This window comes from Rhinatrema bivittatum, chromosome 7 (assembly GCF_901001135.1).
Source record: "Rhinatrema bivittatum chromosome 7, aRhiBiv1.1, whole genome shotgun sequence".
Classification (NCBI taxonomy): domain Eukaryota; kingdom Metazoa; phylum Chordata; class Amphibia; order Gymnophiona; family Rhinatrematidae; genus Rhinatrema; species Rhinatrema bivittatum.
Genome location: NC_042621.1, coordinates 278,198,643 through 278,215,337, shown reverse-complemented (window position 1 = coordinate 278,215,337; position 16,695 = coordinate 278,198,643). Strand labels below are relative to the sequence as shown.

General features: G+C 44.6%; 1 protein-coding gene across 3 annotated transcripts in view; it reads left to right on the top strand.

The window, feature by feature from the left end:
* Nucleotides 1–16,695, top strand: part of SH3PXD2A (SH3 and PX domains 2A) — a 571,414-nt gene that overhangs the window by 128,356 nt on the left and 426,363 nt on the right. For all 3 annotated transcript variants that reach the window (XM_029610305.1, XM_029610306.1, XM_029610304.1), the window contains one exon: nt 15,890–15,965. In XM_029610305.1, coding sequence (XP_029466165.1) covers nt 15,890–15,965 — 76 coding nt within the window. The remainder of the gene's footprint in view (nt 1–15,889; nt 15,966–16,695) is intronic.

Sequence of the window (16,695 nt, the reverse complement as noted above, 5' to 3'; positions counted from 1 at the left end):
TTTTACCCGTGTAAATGGGCTTTAGGTCTGCTAATGGGCTCCTGAAGATTGCTATGACACATATGCTACTTTTACGCGCATAAATCCTTTTTATAAATACTCCCAATGAGAGTACCTTTCAGGGAGGCCAATAAAGGAAGGCTGTTGCAGACATCTGTAAAGCTGGGAGCCGACGTTTGAATTATGTGCGTTAACCGATCCCGAGTAAAGAAGCGATAGGCTTGCGTAATCAGCTGAAGATAAGCAAATCAGGTAGGGCGTATTGCACGAGCCTGGGGTATCACTGATTAACCTCCCTTCAAGAGTTATCCCTGGTCGTGTGACCTGAGCCTTAACCAGAAAGTCCTGATTTTCCTAACATCGCCTTATCTGCTGTATCCTTCCGTTTCCATCCTTTCTTACCCGTCGGATTTCAGGGAGGGGATGTTTCACATCCAAATGTAATAAATTACTTTCCCAACCGCTCCCTAATCATTTGGGAAGAGCCTGACAACTTTTGTTAATGCCCATTAGTCTCTCGGACCCCCACCGAAAAATATAATTGAAGGTCACCCGCCTATGGAAAGTGCCATTATTAATGGAAACCGCCCGATAGTGGCCCTTCACGGAGGCCAGGGAAGATTGAACGGAAAGGAAGCAGTAACAGATCCGTGCGGAACGTCGCAACTTACAGGAACCGAGCCGGAGCGGCAGCTTCCTGTCGTTACAAACTGCCTTCTCTCCGCATGACATGAACGAAACCAGCTTAAAGCCTCACCGATGAAATAAAACCACAGTGATGGAGGACTGTATCTCACGGGCCTTTTATCCGAGTCCACCTATGAGGGGCCAGGAGGCTGGGTTTTGGTACTGCTGCCGGGGTCGGGCGCCTCCTGAGCCTCGGAGGAAGAAGGGGCAGCAGAGGCTGGGCGGACCCCGTGTGCCCGCTCCCCAGTGAGGCCCCTCTGGACCCGCTGCCGCGGCGTTTCGTTTCTGGAGTGTGCTGCGGTTGACATGCCTCTTCAAGTCACTGTCATCAGGATCCCCTGAAATAAAAAAAAAAGAAAAAGTGACGCCTCGTCGTCGTTATCCCTGTTTTTATAAGTTCTTGGAAGAGTTTATTGCAGTCACTTGCTTCTTTGTTGTTTTAGGATCAAGTTGGGTTAGACTCAATCGACTCAGAAACGCAGCTAAGCAAAAAGGTGTCTGCCTGCCGATCTTTCCATTTCAAGCTGTCCTCGCGCTCTCTCTCTCTCTCTCTTTATGTAGGCGGAAGGATGGATCATTGGAAATCCCGTGCACGGATTTGTTAATCTCTCCCTTCCAGTCTGCATTTCCCAGGGGTGCTCCCGTTCCATCATCACTGCCCCGCGGTGCGGGAAGGGACTGGAAGGAGAGGCCGCGTCAGCTGCCCTCCCTCTTTCCATCTGTCAGTTGCTCGCCCCCCCTCCCCGGGCATGTTGTAGCTGATCTGCAAGCTCAAGGCGAAAGTGACATTTCCAAGGTTTTTTCCCCTCTCCCACGCAGCGAGGGGCAGACATGACCACATCACCCCCCGACCTGTTTGAGCAGAGAGCTTTTTATGTTATTTCATGACCGTGAAGGTTTCCCCCCTCTCCGTTGCCCTTGATGTAATGGTGAGAAACCCTTCAGCCTCGGCTAGGGAAAGTATGCGCTTATTGAGTTACAATTATTTGCAGCTGGAGTGAGAAATGCCCAGAATAGACCTCGCTGAACAAGACAGTCCAGCAGCTGGGTCCTTGGCACAATCGGATCTTCTTCGTTATCTATCCCACACCATTTTATGTCCCTTAATGCTTGTAAATCGCAGCTTGTGAAGACTTAGCAGAGGACAGCTGGCATATTTAAAGCAGCACTGCAGCTGGGCCAGCCCCGAGAGTTTGCTTGGATAAAATGCTTCCTCGTTGGTAAACAGCACATAAATATAATGCTGCAAACCCTTCTTTATTAATACAAAGTGTATTTTCTCTGTAGGGTTTGGGGTTAGTACATCCTGGCACCTCTTTGCCCCTCCCCTCAAGTCCGTTGGGAAGTTCTCCTCCCCCCCAACGTCCAGTGCTCCCCTTTAACAAAACATTTTCTCCCTTAAGCGAGTGGGTAATGCCGTTCTCTTACAGTGGGGCACGGCGATGGGGGAGAACGTGTTGGCGTGGATGAACCTGGATCATTTAGGATGAAACGAAGCCTTTAATAACTGTTGGTCCTCCTACTCCCATCCCTTCCTTCCACATGCCGGTGCTGATGTCAGAGGGGGAGCGTCTTGTGTCCAAGGAGTGGAAGAGGCCGTCAGCCGTCAGGTCACACTTGTACCGTGGGCAGCAGTAAATACGATTTCTCCGAACTACGTGGCCCGTGCTTCCTGCAGATAGCACGGCCTGCACGTGGTGGCGTCAGACTGGCTGAGCACTAAGGTCCCGTTTGAATTGTGAACCTCAAGGGCCAGGGACCTGATTTTTACCCGGAGCCTGCTAATTCGGGAAGAAAATACGAGATTATCGGCCTCTGCTGGCGCCACGCAAAATAATTGGCCGGCCCGGCCCAGCAGGGAGAGAGGGAGGAGAAGGAGACACCGACAGAAACGGTGCATTCAGCCTGCTCTTCCACGCAAGGAGTTCTGCGCAGAGAAAATGGCGCTTCCCTAAACGGGAGTTCCAGCTTAGCGCCTTGCGTGGAAATCCCATGCAAATGAGGGCATTAAGCAATCCCCCCCCCCCCGGATGCAGAGACACTGTGTTTGGCCAGCGCACCTTTCTTAATGCTGGAAACCTAACCCCTGGGTCAGAGCTGGAGTTAATTTTCCAGCACCGCTGTGCTGGAACTTAAAACCAGGAAAAAAAATGTGAAAAATAATCTGTGAGTAAATACTGAAATTTTTTTTTTTCTGGCTAGGTCGCGTTGAAGTGTGCCAGATAGCTGGATAAGCACGGACTTTATCTGGCTAAGCAGGGTGGCGGCCTCTGCTGTCGCAATCTGCCAGTCAGGGATGCATTCCCTCCCCTCCCCTTTCCACGCTAAAATGTGCCTTTGGCCTGCGCCGAACACACGTTTTGCAGTTAATGCGTGTTTTTTCGACTCCCGGTGCGTTTGCATAGCATTATTTTACTGCACCGGGAGTAAAATAAATAAATAAGAGTTGTGAGAGTTAAAACCGTGCGCTGAAAATCTGTGCGCGGTTTCTTAATGCCCAGATTATATTACATTGGCCTGTGACTGCAGTAGCCGGTTGGGCCTGCGAAGGAGAAGCGGGGGGAGGGGGTGGCTGCAGCAGATCGGGATCTAGGAGAGAGGAAGGAAGGGGGAGGTGGCGGCTGGAGCAGATTGGGCCCGGGGAGGAAGTAGGGAGGAGGAGTTGGCGATTGGGCCTGGGGGCGGCTGGGAAGGGCTGGTGACAGCACTAGATTGAGCCCCAGGAGAGAGGGGGGGAAGAGGAGGAGGAGGGAGCAGCAAACCAGGGCCCAGGAAGGATGGAGGAAGGAGGAGGAAGCGGCAGCAGCAGAAGATTGGGACTGGGGAGGGGGGGTTTCCATGTGTTCGGTGAACCACAGAAACCAACAAATTAAAGGCCTAGTCTGATATGAAATGCAATTATGTCGAAACCTTTCAGGGTTCATGAATCTTGGCGCTGACCCGGTTTCATTAAACTGATACTGCCTGCTGTAATGTAAACCTATTGCATGTTCTTCAAAATCCTTTGCAAAATTGTTTGTTTTGTCTCGCGTGCATTGAACAGGTGACGTCGGGTATTTAATTCCACGCCTCGGAGGCTGCAATGAGGTGAAGATTATGGGAGGACAGGCACACAGGCAAATGAATTCTATACAAAGAGGAACCGCTCTGGCCCTATGGTTGTAATTACTCGCTACAGGCAAAGTTGCCTCATACATATGCAAGAGAGAGGTCCTGCTATCTGGCCAGCTTGCGCGTTATGTAAGGGACAGGGTCGCTCTGGATTGTATACAGTACCAGAACTGGCCCATACAGTAACAAGTGTAGCCATAAAGTGGCACTGTTACCTGTTGTGACCCATGGCTTAGGGCATGCTCTGTAAAGAATGGCCAATAGAAAGTTTTTTGTTTTTTTAAATCTCATGAGAGAGCTAATAGTGATTAAAAGCTTATTTCCACTTCAATTTCTGTATCTTCAGCTATGTGCAGATTAAATTCCTTTGGGAGACTCCGAGTTAAGAGATCTTACAACAGCTCCTTCCCGGGCAGTGCTGGATGACTTGAACTGGCCATCTGGCAATGCAGTGAAAGTTTGGGAGAGGCTTAGAGCCGTCTGCTAGGGGTAAGGATGCCTGAGCTGTGAGATGAAGGCCTGTACACAGCTGGAACTTATTGGACCTTAACTCATCATCCAGCTGCCTGTGCTGAAAAATTCATATAAGGACACGCCAGGATATCCCTTACTTGTATACCTATATCTCTCCATATCAAATGAGGAAGGCCATTCCATAATTGCTTTTTAATCGAACCTATGGAAAGGATAATACTGTATTTATTTTTGCAGTGGACATATTTCAGTATTTTAAATTTGTAGCAAGGTCTTCCTTGGCAGAACTGGTTTCTTCACTCTTTACACGCTCCAGCGAGTAGTAAATCCATGCAGCTACATGCTGGGTTTGAGAGGACAAAGCAAAGCCTTGGGGTTGCTGGGTTAATCCACTTGGATCTGGGGGGAGGTCTTACAAGTTGTAGGTGACACCTTGTTGTTGGACTAACTTAAGACATTTGTGACTATCCTTCAAGAAGGTCCATGCAGAATAAGCTAGGGCCCTTGACCTCTGAAAATACCAGCAAATCATAGGCTACATTACGCCACCAGTACAGCTTTCCAAAGCTGAAGAGAGTCACAAACTGAATAGATATCACTGCAGCTGCAATAAAACTCAAAATATCAACATTGCAGATCTGGATGTTTGTTGTATGGATGGTCCAAATGCACGCACGCGTGTGTGGGTGCCAGAGTCAGGGGACATGATTGGGAAACGTGCGTGTGACTGAGCCTGGCTGTGTGTGAGTAAATATGGGAAGTTGGGTGATTTGTATGACATTTATATATAGCAGTGCCAGAGACGACAATAGTCAGAACCGTGCGTACGGCTCACATAAGATGAAGAAGCAAGTCATCTTGATGTTAGCTTTCTCTGTCCTTAATACCGCACAATGGAAAAAGGGCAAATAATATTTCTTTCCTTTGCATTTTTTTTTTAGATTGCCTCTGTATTGTGAGAAGAGTTTTCAAAGGGATCTAGCTGAGTAGTTAAGGGATTGCCTGACTAGATCCCCCGGGGAAGTGGGTATTGTACCTCTCAGAGCAACTCAATGTGGTTGTGCTAGGCAGCTAAATTTCGTCATGGTGAAAGGAGATTGTGTTGGGAGTGGAGCTGGGTCGGAGGAGGGGAGAATGTGCGCATAGATTTGGCTTTTTAAATCTATGTGCATATTTTCCTGCGCATACTTAGCTTGCAGATATTGTATGGGGCAAGGCCTAGGAGTACTTTTCACCCACACACAATACTCCCTCTAATTTTTGAAAGGCTACGTGCGCAAAAATTTTCTTTGGTGCAATTTGTTTTTTATAAAGCAGAGTTCAAATTTGTGTGCTACGAGCCAGTATAATGCAAATAATATCGGGATTTCTTGTGTGTACTGTTTTGTTGTGGGTGCGTGGACAGCTTAGAGGGAACGCTGTCCAACAACTCTTGCGGCTGATTGGCTCCGTGGGTGCAGAAGTATCCGTGGCCCATGCCCTGAAGCCGGCAAGTGAACATTGCCCCTTTTGTTGTAACCAGATAATTGATTACGCACTTCGCAATCCAGGATCTGTATTTACTTATCTCTGGTTTGACACCAGCCTTGAATTCCATAACTGCTTTCCAGCTGCGGCAGAAGGAAAGGCCGCAGGGGCTGCTTGCTCCATTGTTCTCTCCCCTACGTGCCCAGAAATATGAGGGGAGGCTACGGACACAGACGTCACCTTTCAGGGCTGTGGTCAGGCTCCTGTTGAAAGAGGGTAATGAATCCTACCATGGTGATAAGGGCTCTTGACTCTCGAAGCAACAGGTCTTAGGTGGCTTTACTAGTGCAACGTTCAGTCCATCATTGCTTAACCTTCCTGAGGATCAGAACCGTTGCCGCAGCGGGTAAAGTGTGTTTAGCATATTTATGCTGTGCATTTTTTGCTCCTGCAACATCTGTTGCCCAGACACCTGCAGTTTTCCAGTAGACTCAGGAAATTGTCAAACTACTTTCTACACCCTTATAGCTTGCACCATTAAACCTCTGTAAGTCTCTTCTCTTGGTCTTTGCAATAGACTTCAATATAATATACAGCTGTAACATAATAAGGCTCCTGGATACTCCCAGGGCCAAGAGGAGCTGCTAATTCTCTAATCCTCATGTCCCCTCAGATTTCCGTCCTGGTATAGACCCACCTCCATGGAACAAAATGTTTTTCCAGCTGTACATTTTTGATGCCTTAAATACACAGCAAAGTGTTGACTGTGAAATGAAATGAAGCACCAGTGACCACTGCATTAAAAGAAATTGGGGGAAGGAGTCAGATTAGTTTTGTCAGGACACTCCGCTGGACACAGCAGCAAGTGACTCCTTAGAATTCAGCATAAATCCGCTTGCTCAGGGGAAGGGAGATACCAGTGGAGTGGCTCAAGGGTCAGTCTTGGGGGCTGGTTCTGTTCCATATTTTCACAAGCGATATTGCAGAGGAGCTAGTAGAAAAAGTTTTCGTCCTGCAGATGATACTAAGATCTGTAGCAGGTTGGACACATCAGGTGAAGCAGAGGAAAGGAGGGATGACCTAAATGTAATCCCCGAGGGTACATAAAACAGAATCAGGTGCTAGAGAATCTTAACCTTGCACTGGTCACGTGAGTTCTTTGAAGATGGTTGGGTGGATGGTATAGTGGGCTGGGCTCGGAGGGGTTTCTTTAATGAACAGGGAATCTCCCAAATATTCGGCTTCTGCCGGCTAACACCACTTCACAAGCTCTTTAGAACCCAAAACCTGGAAGAAAGAGCTCGGGCCATACTTTGCCTTGCTGGCAAATTTATTGAACACAAAACTAAGGTGACCCATAAGAAATTCCTCTTCCACAGGCTTCCACAGTAAAATGTCAGTTAGTAGCAAAAAAGCAAAATAGCTTTAGCAGTACAATAGATCCCTTAGCACAGAGAACTTATTTCAGACACAGTTCCACCTAAAGAAACATCAGTCACTTACTCAATACGGAGGTTGAGATAAATGATGAGGCTTCCGTAGGAGGCTGTTCTCTCTGGTGCTGTCCCCATGAAGAAGTTGGGCCTTAATCCAAGCAGCAGAGTTTTAGATTTGCTCTCCCCTTGGAAAAAATGTTGTTTCCACTGATTTCTGCAGCAGCGAGCGAAAAAACAAAAAAACAACCCACTGCAAGTTATCAGAAGAACGGGTAGAAGGAAAGGAAGAGGAAAACTATGCACTCTCTCCAGATCTCGCCCTTTATGCCACGAGACATCGTTGCTGACATCATCAAGGCTTAAAGGTACAAACCCCATACATATCATCTTCTACTGAAACCACTAGAACCCACTGTTTTCTATAGGTAGAAATGAAGTGGTTAAAATGCAAGTGGAAGATAGGCGTTTGGGATCAGCATCACACAAGGAAACTTGAAGACTGGTCACATGTTTAGCAATTCAGGTTTTATGTTCGTCCCACTTCTAGTCCTCCGTTCTCTCTCATGCCCTCCCCTTCGCTCACCATCTCTTCAGGCCCCGTAACTTTCTATCTCAGCTCTATATCCCCACAAGCTGCATCGTAAACAAGGACTGCATCGTAAACAAGGACTGCATCGTAAACAAGGACTGCATCCCTTTCCACTTATGGGTATGGCCAGGAGTCAGAGGAATGCTAAGGTGCATAAAGAGAGGTATAATCAGTAAAAAAAAAAAAAAAAAAAAAAAGCGATAATGCCTGTGTGCCAGTCATTGGTGAGATCTCACCTACAATATTGTTTTTAGTTCTGGAGGCTGAAAGGATGTTGACAGGGTGAATGTGGTCTAGAGAAAAGCTATCGTTATAGGATTGATATACTGAATGCCATACGAGGTGAGAGTTAAACCTAAATATGTAGCCCTAAGAGGAGAAACAAGGGAGATATTCCTCAAATATATATCTAGTGCACAAGAAGCAAACCTGTTTTAGAGGAAAGAATGCTCTAGAATAAGAATGTAAATAAAGGAAGAATTAAGAGAGACCATTATGGTTTTCTAAAGAAGTAGCTGAAAAGGTTGCATTCATAAACTACAAGAGATCACAGAAAGAGGAAGCCAGGCAACAATATCTGGAAAAAATTAAGAAAAACTGAGAAAAGTAGTCAGGAATGCAAAAATTCAAATAGAAGAAAAAATAGCAAATATGGTAAAACGGGAGAGATGACTTTTTTTTAGATATGTTAGTGATAGAAGGAAATGTAAAATTGGCATTGAGAAGAGACCCAGATGAAGGGGAGGAATATTCAGAGGCCGATGAGGAAAAATACTTTTTTAACAAATATTTCTGTTCGATGTTCACTGTGGAAAGGCCTGGAGCAAGACTACATACAACAACACAAATAATATTGGAAGTGAGGTAAACCTTTCAGAACAGTATGTTTGTGAGGAGCTAACTAAACTTAAAGTAGATAAGGCAATGGGGCCGGATGGGATACATTCAAGGGTGTTAAGGGTACTTAGAGATATCTTGGCAGCTTCGCTGGCTGACCTTTTCAATGCTTGTTTAGAGTCTGGAGTAGTTCCTGAGAACTGGAAAAGGGCAGATGTGGTTTGTATTCATAAAAGTAGAAGTAAGGATGCTGGGAACTACAGATCAGTTAGTCTGACTTCTGTGGTGAGCAAACTAATGGAATCGCTGATAAAACAGAGGATAGTGAAATTTTTGGAGTCCCATGGATTGCAAGATCTGAGGCAGCATGGTTTTATCAGAGGTAAATCTTATCAGACAAATCTAATCAATTTCTTTGATTGGATGACCAGAGAGTTGGATCAAGAAAGAGCACTAGACATAGTGTACTTGGATTTCAACAAGGCCTTTGATACATTCTGCTCAGAAGATGTATAAATAAATTGTGCGCCCTTGGTCGGGTTCCTAGAAACTGGCTGAGTAGGAGGTGACAAAGAGTAGTGTTAAATGGAGTTTTCTCTAAGGAGGGAGTTGTTACTAGTGGTGTGCCTCAGGGATTAGTTCTTGGACTAGTTCTTTTCAACATTTTTGTGAGCAACATACTAGAGGGGTTATTGGGAAAGGTTGGTCTTTTTGCCGATGATACTAAAATTTGTAACAGGCTGACAGCTAAGAAGGAATGGAAAACAAGAGGATCTAGCGAAGCTTGAGGAGTGCTCTAAGGTCTGGCAGCTGAGCTTTAATGCTAAAAAAAAATTTGCATATAACTGCATTTAGGATGCAAAAACGCAAGGGAAAGGTACAACATAGAAGGTGAAATTCTTCTAAGCACAATGGAAGAGCGGGATGTGGGGGTGATTGTATCTGATGATCTTAAGGTGGACAAACAGGTGGATAAAACGACGGTAAAAGCCAGAAAGATGCTTGGCTGCATAGGAAGAGGAATGTTCAGCAGAAAAAGGGAGGCAATACTGCCCCTGTGTAGGGCCCTGGTGAGACCTCACTGGGAATACTGTGTACAGTTCTGGGGACCGCACCTTCAAAAGGATATAAACAGGATGGAGTCTGTCCAGAGGGTGGCTACTGAAATGGTCAGTGGTCTTCGCTCTGAAGCATATGGGGCTAGACTTAAAGATCTAAACATGTATATCCTAGAGGAAATGCTAAATAGTGGAGATATGATAGAGACATTCAAATATCTCAAAGGTTTTCATGCACAGGAGGTGAGCCTTTTTCAACATAAAGGGAGCTCTAGAATGAGGGGTTATGTGATGAGGTTGAAAGGGGGTAGACTTGGGAGCAATCATAGAAAATATTTCTTTTCAGAGGAGGGTGGTGGATGTGTGGAACAGCCTCCCAGTGGAAGTGGTGGAGAGAAAAACAGCATCTGAATTCAAGAAAGCATGGGATAAATACAGGGGATCTCTAAGGAAGTGATTGGAATTTATAATGCTAAATTAGTGGATGGATGGGCTGACTGGATGGGCCATACGGTTTGTTTTTTCTGCTGTCATGTTTCTTTGCTTCTAAGAAGTCACAGTATCGTGATCCAAGAGAGTAAACTCAGGAACAACATCAGAACATATTTTTTCATATAAAGAGTGGTGGATGCATGTAAAGGTTTCCCAGTGTTGATGGTAGAGACAGAAACAGTAACAGAGTTCAAGAAAACATGGGATAAGCATACTTTTTGAGAAATGATGGGAAAGTCAGATCAACCGGGGTCTAATGAAATTAGACAGACTAAATGGGTCTAATTGTCCTTATCTGCTGTCAAATTCTCTGTTTATCTATGTGCAGTATCTATGCCTCACCTCTGTGGGCCTGGACAAGAACTACTGAGCAGGAAATCCCAGTCACCATTGTGACCTGACCCTTGGGATTTCAGTAGCCTTGGGTGTGACCTCATTTAGAGTACTGTATCCAGTTTTGGAGGCCACATCTCCTAAAAGATGCAGATAGATACCAAAATGGTCATAGAAGGTATCCCCTAGAAGGGGGGAATATGGTAAAAACATTGATACCTCAAAAGATGTAAATAATGCGCCTGAGGCACTTTCCAGTGGAAAGAAAGTTCTAGAACAAGGTTTCATGTTATGAGATTGAAAGGGGACAGATTAAAGGGAACTATTTTTTCACAGATAGGGTGGATGCATGAAAATTCTTCTGAATGGACATGGTGAAGACAGAAAACGGTCAAGGAAGCAAGAGATGAGCACAGAGGATCCTTGGCTGCAAGGAAATGGGGCAAAAGCCATAGGTCGAGTAGGATCTGTGGTAACAGGAAGGGTAAATGGGAAGACTGGATGAACCTTTCAGTCTTTATCTCTCCATCATATTCTGTTTCTTGATATATACTGGATGGTTTAGGTCACAAATGTACTTGCCTGACTCATTTCTTCGTTTCAGAAGCTAGGTTGCTAGGTCTGTTTCTTGCATCCGCAGTTGTCACAGTGAAAGATGTCACCAGCTTCTGCTACTCCAGAAATTTTTTTCAGGTTATGATTTGTGCAATTGAACCACTGTAAAGTTTATATAAAGTCCTGTCCTACATGGGCCACTGAGACCACATAGGTTCTTGTAGGTGACACAGCCTACGAAGACTCCAGTTTATTTTTTCCATGACCACGACAGCTACTAAGAAACCGCAGTGTTCTTCCCAAAGAAGCACGTTACACTTCTTGCTGGATTCCTGTCAGTCAGGGGCATGCTTTGATTTTTCATTTCTCCATTCTTTTCTGGTTTTGTAACTGGAAGCGGGGATTCAGGAAAATAGGTCAAGATCTTTGTAGCTATTTGTTGAGGCTTGGATGACTCAAGGGAATTGTTGTGGCGTTTGCAGAAGCCTTTCACCTACTAGCTTTTGCTGTTTTGGATCCAGCCCACGTGAAATGAGTCTGTGGTCTCTGCCCAATTCCAAGGGTGGGTGGGGTGGGGGGCCACAGAAGTGTGGCCCAAGATTCCCATGAACTTGTGAATTCTGCTGAGTTGTGAGGAGAAGTTGCCAGAGTGTGCTCGGCTCACGCAGCCTTGAATGTACGGGGCCTGCAGTTTTATTAATATTCACTTTTCATTGAAACGGTGCCGTATTACATGAACGAGCCCTTACGCTGACCTCCCTTATGATGTGGTTAAAAGGCCCATGTTATCCCAACTGACTTGGCTCCCAGACAAGCCCTGGGAATTTGCCTCCGTCAGCTCTGGTTTGGGTCAGCGGCACTGGAGCAGAATGAGGATTGCCCCTGTGAAAGATGTAATAACGGCAGAGCTTGCAGAGTAACTCTTTAAAATAAGCAACATTTCCTAGCCTCCTTTGATCCCTCTAGGTGGTTAATTTTACCTACCAGAAGGCAAAAAAAAGCTTTAATAGTTTCTGTGAACAGTTTGCATTGAGTCAAAAATGAGTCGTCTGAGGTTGCCAGAATCTGTTTGTTCACCTGGATCACTTCTTCGTGGAATGATTACTATTAGTAGTAGTAATGGTTGTCTTCAATTTATTTTTTGGTGCACAGATGTTCATTGGAGCGCTCGCTAACGCTCTGATTTGCCAGTGACATATGTGAGAAGGTGCGGACCAGGGAGATGGGGGACTGTGTGATCTGATGACTTCCTGGCCCCACTCTTTGCTCAGGCATGCGGGATTTTCATTTTCAGCGTTTGTTTTCAAAAGCTAAAACTGACCAACGAGACCAGTCCCTGCTCCTGGCAGAGGGTTACGTTCTTATTTTTTTAATGTCATCTTAAACAGGAGGTAGAGGGGTTTTCCTCATGATAAATCCCATTTTGTCTTACGATAACTCACGTACGTGAAACACAGCGTGAATCTAAAAAGGAAGGGAGGAGGAGATTTCTTCTGTATTTTAACTGCTTGAGTAAAAGAAACATATTTTTCATTTTCTGACCTCTTCATCGGGTGTGTGTGTGTATGTTTGTATATGTATGTGGGTATATGTGTGTGTGTGTGCGTGTAGGGGTGTATATGTATGTGTGTGCGTGTATGGGTGTATGTGTGTGTATATAGTGTCAATATTGAAAGCAGTTTGGCGAAATCACGGACATAGTCGGACAAACAGGATTTAAAATAAAGATGTGCATCGTTTTTTGTGTTTGTGTCATTCTTCGTTTTTCGGACGCCATGGAAAATGTCTTTTTTTTTTCGGTTCGGGTCTTTTTTTCCACGAAAAATCGATTTTTAGTTAGTGTGCGCTAACAAAAACAGTCAGATTTTGTTACTTTTTGTTAGTTTTTGTTAGTGCGCGCTAACGGGGAGTTAGTGCACACTGACTCCTGTTAGTGTGCACTAATCAGTAAAACGAATTTTTGCGAAAAACGGGGAAAATCCTGATCTTTTTCGGGCTCCCTGAAACATGCTGAATTGGACAATTTCGTTGAAATTTTCCAATTCGGCAAAAACGAATGCACATCTCTAATTTAAAATTCTGCCAGTCTGACGGCCCTGGACTTTGGCAAAATTTGTATCCAGCTAGAAAGTTAGCTGAATAATTCAGGAGCATGCCCTGGCACAGCCCACAGCACTGATTTTTGGTGTTATCCAGCTAGCATTAGAACTGCCAAAGATCTGCTCTTTGTGGCAGTCCTAAAGTGAGCCAGGTAAGCTAAGCCAGCTAACGTTTGCATAGCTGGGAATATTCAGTGATGTGCACGCACCACTGAATATCCCATCTAAGTTAGCCGGATACGTTTATTGGGCTAACTTTGCCGGCTGGCTAGGCACTGAATATCGACGCCATGTATCTCTGTGTTTTATTTGCCTGTAAAATACGCTAGTGTTACCCAGGTACAGCAAACATGAGACAGGAAGATAAAGTAATCTGCAGAATCTCTGAGGTGCATAAATGGCTGAATGTTTGTAGCTCTGCATCTCTGGCATTTTTTTGTCTCTGGCAGTAAAAAGATATCTGAACTGGTTCCAGGTTGTGAGTAACTCTGTCCTGTGGAGGCACGTGCCTATGCATAATTTTGTTGCACACATCCAAGTTTCACAAAACAGGCAAGTTTTAAAACAAGAGTGAACATACGCTGGAATTTCAAATCATGTGCGCATTTATGAGGGTAATATTTAAAATACACCTAGCGCGCGTGTGCGCTCCTAATTTGAATGCATTACTTGGGCAAACTTCCTTTGCATTGAGAATTTTTCCACTTTAATGTGCATATGTAAGCAGATTTTAAAACATGCCTGCTCGAGGAGCAGCTCCAGTTTGCCCAGTCAGTCTTGAATTCATCCAGACCCTTCTGGTTCTTCATACTGCACACGCTTCAGTTGACCCGGACCCCTCACCCTGTCGTATAAACTCTAAAATGTGATTTCTGCAGACTTGCTCCTCATCTGGAAGAGAAGAAAATGTACATGGCTAACAAGCCGTCTTACGCTATGGCCTCCGGTTTTAAAATTCAGAGTTAGGCCCATTACTGTTGGCCTCGCCCAGAACGCCCATGCCCTGCCCCGACTCTTCCCCATTCCTCCCCCCCCCCCCATTTTTTTTACCTCACATGAATATATTTGCATATAATTTCCAGCTTTTAAAATATGCATTGTTCATGTGTGGCCCAGATTCTTGCGTATATGGATTTTATAGAGGGAGCTACACTTTTTTAAAATTCAGTCCAAAGGCAATAGAGAGAAATTGTAGAGAGAAAACCTCTCTAGAGCTCCAACTAGTCATGGTTTCCGGATATCTTGTAGTGAATATACATGAGATAAATTAGCATGCAATGCAGTAGGTATATGCACACGTATCTCATGCATATTCCTTGTGGATACTTTGTTTCCTGCAGCAAAGTTTAGCACAAAAGTATGTGCATACTTTTGTTTTGAAAATTGGTGCAATGCCCATATATTAAAAGTGTCCACGGACTGATTCCCAGGCAGGAAAGTTTGCATATTGGCCCCTTGAAAAGCAACAAGGGCATGCACCCACATGACAATAAATAAATAAATAAACATCGTCATGTCTGTATCTGAACAGCAAATCAATGCAATGGGATGGTCCAGTTTAAGCATCAGGTAGAACCTTCCACACAGCCTGTGAGGGGCAGAAGAATGACCACAGTTGACAGGTTTGGAAAGGTGCTTGGTACATGAAATCCGACAATGCAGATGCAGCGTTCTTATAAGCGACAACTTGCTAATTTGAGAAACCCGAAAGGATATATCTGTTTGTGATGGGGGCCCAGCCGCTTTCCTTAGTTTATTGCAGTCTGGCAAACAAACTCAAGCGTGCGTACTCCGGTCTGACACGTACGTTTATGGTACGTACGTTTATCTCATACTAAACCTCTCCAAATGATACAGAACACTGCAGCCAGAATATTAACAAAAAGAGGAGAAGAGATCACATTACTCCCGTCCTCAAAGACCTTCATTGGTTGCCAATCCATTACAGAATAATCCATGAGTCCCTCACCACAATCTACAAATCTATCCATGGACTTGCTCCACTCTATCTACAAATAACTCTCAAAAAACACTCCTCCTCCAGACCCATTAGAGAAGCTTACAGAGAATATCTACAGGTACCACACGCCAATACCACCCAACATATAACATTGAGAGATCGGGCCTTCTCCACAGCAGGACCCCCACTATGTAACTCCATCCCCCTAGAATTACGACAGGAACCTTGCCTTCCTACCTTCAGAAAAAGACTCAAAACATGGTTGTTCAAGAAAGCCTTTCCGGACCCTTACTGATTATCCTCCATCAAACTGATCCAGACATCACTAGTTACTGCAACGTTCTACCACTTATGTTAAATATCATCTTCTTCTTCTACTCCCAGTTCGAATCATCCCTGTTTTATTGTAACTACTTTTTTCTTTCCACTTGTTATAGTTTGTACTGTATATACTCATGTTATAGTTCTGTACGTTATACTATTATTGCTCACCCCTTGTTCAATGTAAACCGACATGATACGACCAACCGTGAATGCCGGTATAGAAAAGCACAAATAAATAAAAAAATAAAAAATGGTCATGATATGCAATCTGTTGTATGCCTGACATTGTTAAATAAAGTTGTTTTTTTTTCAAGTGGTCTCTTGCTGCATGGGACTTGCTTGGGCACTAGCAGACTGTGAATTTGTTAGATTGGGTCCGTTGGCCGTGAAGGGTGGCAGACTGACTGCCGAGAAGAGTAATTCATTATAATCTGCCCCCTAAACCTCTTTCCTCCTTTCGTCCATAGATGCAGATGCTGGATCAGTTTCCTGTGGAAGGGGGTCAGAAAGATCCAAAACAGAGAATCATTCCTTTCCTGCCAGGTAAAGCTTTGATGGATTTACATTCCTTTCCTCCTTTGTAAAGGTTTATGCAGCCAATAGGGTCAGGGAAGGGCAACAGTCGTTTTATTGTTCATGGTCATTACCTTTAATTGTTGGAACTCTGCCTTTTTTTTTTTGTCAAAGAGAAACCTGTAACTACAAGTCCATTCATGCAGGGGAGTGTAACTGGCATAGGCTCAGCCCTGATCCTGGTGACCTTATTATAAATATAGAAAATGATCCTCCCCCCCCCCCCCTCCAAAAAAAAAAAAGATAAAAATTCAGAGTGGATCCAAGAATCTTTGTTATATTCACATAGAGGCTTGAAGGTTAGTGATACTGTGCATTTCTATAATTATGTAAAGTCACCGGGCATTATTCATTTCATGGTATCATTAAAGCCGCCGATAGCCAGTGAACTATGTTGTTCGTGGATCATAGAGCTACAGTTATGACTCCATAAGCATGAATGTAATCATCTACCAATTTTGTGTGGCACTTCATTAGTTCTGCATTCGTTAGATGTGGTTTTGACACCCCCCCCCCCCCCCCCCCCACAGAAACCACAACCTATAACCATGGCCACTCATTGTGCATTTGCAGATGAGTGAAAGGGAAGGAAATTGAGGTAGGAACTTGGCACGGGGTCCTGATACATTTAAAGACATTTCTGTGCCTTTATCCTGGCTTATGTATACTGTTTGTTATTTTTACCCATCCAGTAATACTG